Consider the following 2,500-nt stretch of genomic DNA (forward strand, 5'->3'; position numbering starts at 1 on the left):
CTGTGTGCTTACTCCTGTGAACTACTGCTGTGCAGCCTACCGCTGGGTGTTACTGATGTTGATCTCAAAGCTTTTCAGACCCCCCCCCCCCCCCCCCCCTCACACACACACACACACACACACACACACACACACTCGCATGATCATGCACACATAAATACAACACTCGTTCATTGACTGTTCCTGTTCTGTTTACCTCTCGTTCTCTCGGTTAGGTGCAACATTCCACCCATCTCTGATAAATACTCGGGCGATGTGGGATCTAAGACTGACTTTGTCACCATCAACCCAAGTATCATCACAGAGAGGTACACAGACAACTCTGTCTGAACACAAACCTGTTACGTAGACATATAGGACCGCTTATGTGAATATGCACAATTAATTGATGAAATATTTGGTTTTAAAAACATGCCCTGAAAATACTAATGACAATGTATAAGCCTAATTTAGTACAATGTTTATGTTACATCTTTTGAATTGGACCATGATTGTAAAACCATACTAAGAACCATACCATAACCATAATCTGAATTAGGGCTGCAACAAACGATTATTTTCGTAGTGAATTAATCTAACAATTATTTTCTCGATTAGCTTGTTTGAACAATAATATGCCAGAAATTGAATGGAGATGGAATGGAAAAAGATTTCAATCATTACTTTCCAAAACCCAAGATTATGTCTTCGAATGCCTTGTTTTGTCCACACTAAAAATATTTAGTTCACTGTCATAAAGGAGAATCTCACTGTCATAAAGGAGGATAAGTTCAATGTCATAAAAGAAAAGTAAAGCTAAAAATATTCAAGTTTAAGAAGCTTCAATCAGAAGATTGTGATGTAGTTTTCTTAATGAATGACACAAACCGCTCAATAGATTATCAAAATAGTTGGCGACTCATTTAATCGTCAACAATGAATTGATTAATCGATTAATTGTTGCAGCTATTTGTTGAGATTCAATACAAAGCTTAATTTATCTCACAGAACCAGCCACACACACACACATACTGTACACACACCTGTGTATATAGCAGTTATTAAAAACACTCTCTCCTCACCACAGGTTCCAGAAGTTAGAGAAATGGCGCAAGCCCTTCTACGACGTCCTGCAGTCGTACGAGAACGCCTCCGTCGTGCTGCCGGCCTTCTACAACACGCGCAACACCGACGTCTCCTTCCGCGTCAAGTACGTGCTGGACGACTTCAGCTCGCCGCGCGGCGTCTACTTCTTCCACCCGCAGTACCTGCTCAACGTCCAGCGCTTCTGGTCGCTGCAGGGCGTGCGCGCCAAGCGCCTGAGCAGCGGCCTGATGCTGGTGACCGCCGCCATGGAGCTGTGCGAGGAGGTGCACCTGTACGGCTTCTGGGCCTTCCCCATGAACCCGGCGGGCGTCTTCATCACGCACCACTACTACGACAACGTCAAGCCGCGGCCGGGCTTCCACGCCATGCCGCACGAGATCTTCAACTTCCTGCACATGCACACGCGCGGCATCCTGCACCTGCACACGCAGCCCTGCAGCTGATCGCCCGAAACACTGTGGGGCAGCGATGGGGCAGCGTGGGCACTCACACACACACACACACACACACACACACACATACACACACACACACACACACACACACACATGTAAAAACACACACAATACGCATGCACTTACAGGTAAACATACACTCTGTATTAAACACAGGGAATCATCAGCAGCATTCACACACAAAACAAGGCAGGTTCACACACACACACACACACACACACACACACACACACACACACACACACACACACACACAAATACATACACGCATACAACACAGACACACTTAGAGCTACTGTAGTCAGGAGCAAGTACACTGGAGTGCATTATAATCACTATAGCTACTGTTTTTGATCCATTCAGGCAAACAGGCAGGGTTCTCTGCCTGTTTGCCTATGCATAGGGACCAGCTGATATGATACTTCTTCACACACACACGCACTCACACACACACACACACACACATACACACACACACACAGTTCCACAACCTACACTCGTCCGCACACAAAAAACACAGACACAAATAAAAGTTACTCTCAATGGTTTATACGTGCATATATTTTATTCTTACTTCTTTCTCTTGTTTCCTTTCCTTCTTTCATACACACACACACAGCACACACACAGCACAATAGTGTGTTGATTTCTTCATTGCGTCAGTAATAAACTCGTACCAGTAGGGGGGAGTATAGCGTCGCTCCCCCTCAAGAGCCGGTTTTTTTTTCTTTCTTTTTTTGTTGACTTCTCGCCCAGCCCCCATACATTGTCATTCATGTATGTGATTGTCTTTACATCTGAAACCACTCTAATGAGCGGTGCTACACACATCGACAGTGCCTCCCTCCTCACACTTCTCCCTCTCTTTGTCCTCCATTTTGTCCTCCATTCCTCCATCCCCTTCAACCTCTCATCCCGTTGCCGTGGCAATCCCCGGCGCTGCCAAGTCTACGGCTCAG

General features: G+C 45.6%; 1 protein-coding gene across 1 annotated transcript in view; it reads left to right on the forward strand.

The window, feature by feature from the left end:
- LOC134101325 (alpha-2,8-sialyltransferase 8E-like) overlaps positions 1–2,500 on the forward strand; it is a 14,509-nt gene that overhangs the window by 10,087 nt on the left and 1,922 nt on the right. Inside the window, exons 7-8 of the mRNA XM_062554933.1 lie at positions 216–308; positions 1,067–2,500. The exon at positions 1,067–2,500 is cut by the window's right edge and continues 1,922 nt beyond it. Coding sequence (XP_062410917.1) covers positions 216–308; positions 1,067–1,529 — 556 coding nt within the window. The 3' untranslated portion in view covers positions 1,530–2,500. The remainder of the gene's footprint in view (positions 1–215; positions 309–1,066) is intronic.

The sequence above is a fragment of the Sardina pilchardus genome, chromosome 14, assembly GCF_963854185.1.
Source record: "Sardina pilchardus chromosome 14, fSarPil1.1, whole genome shotgun sequence".
NCBI lineage: Eukaryota > Metazoa > Chordata > Actinopteri > Clupeiformes > Clupeidae > Sardina > Sardina pilchardus.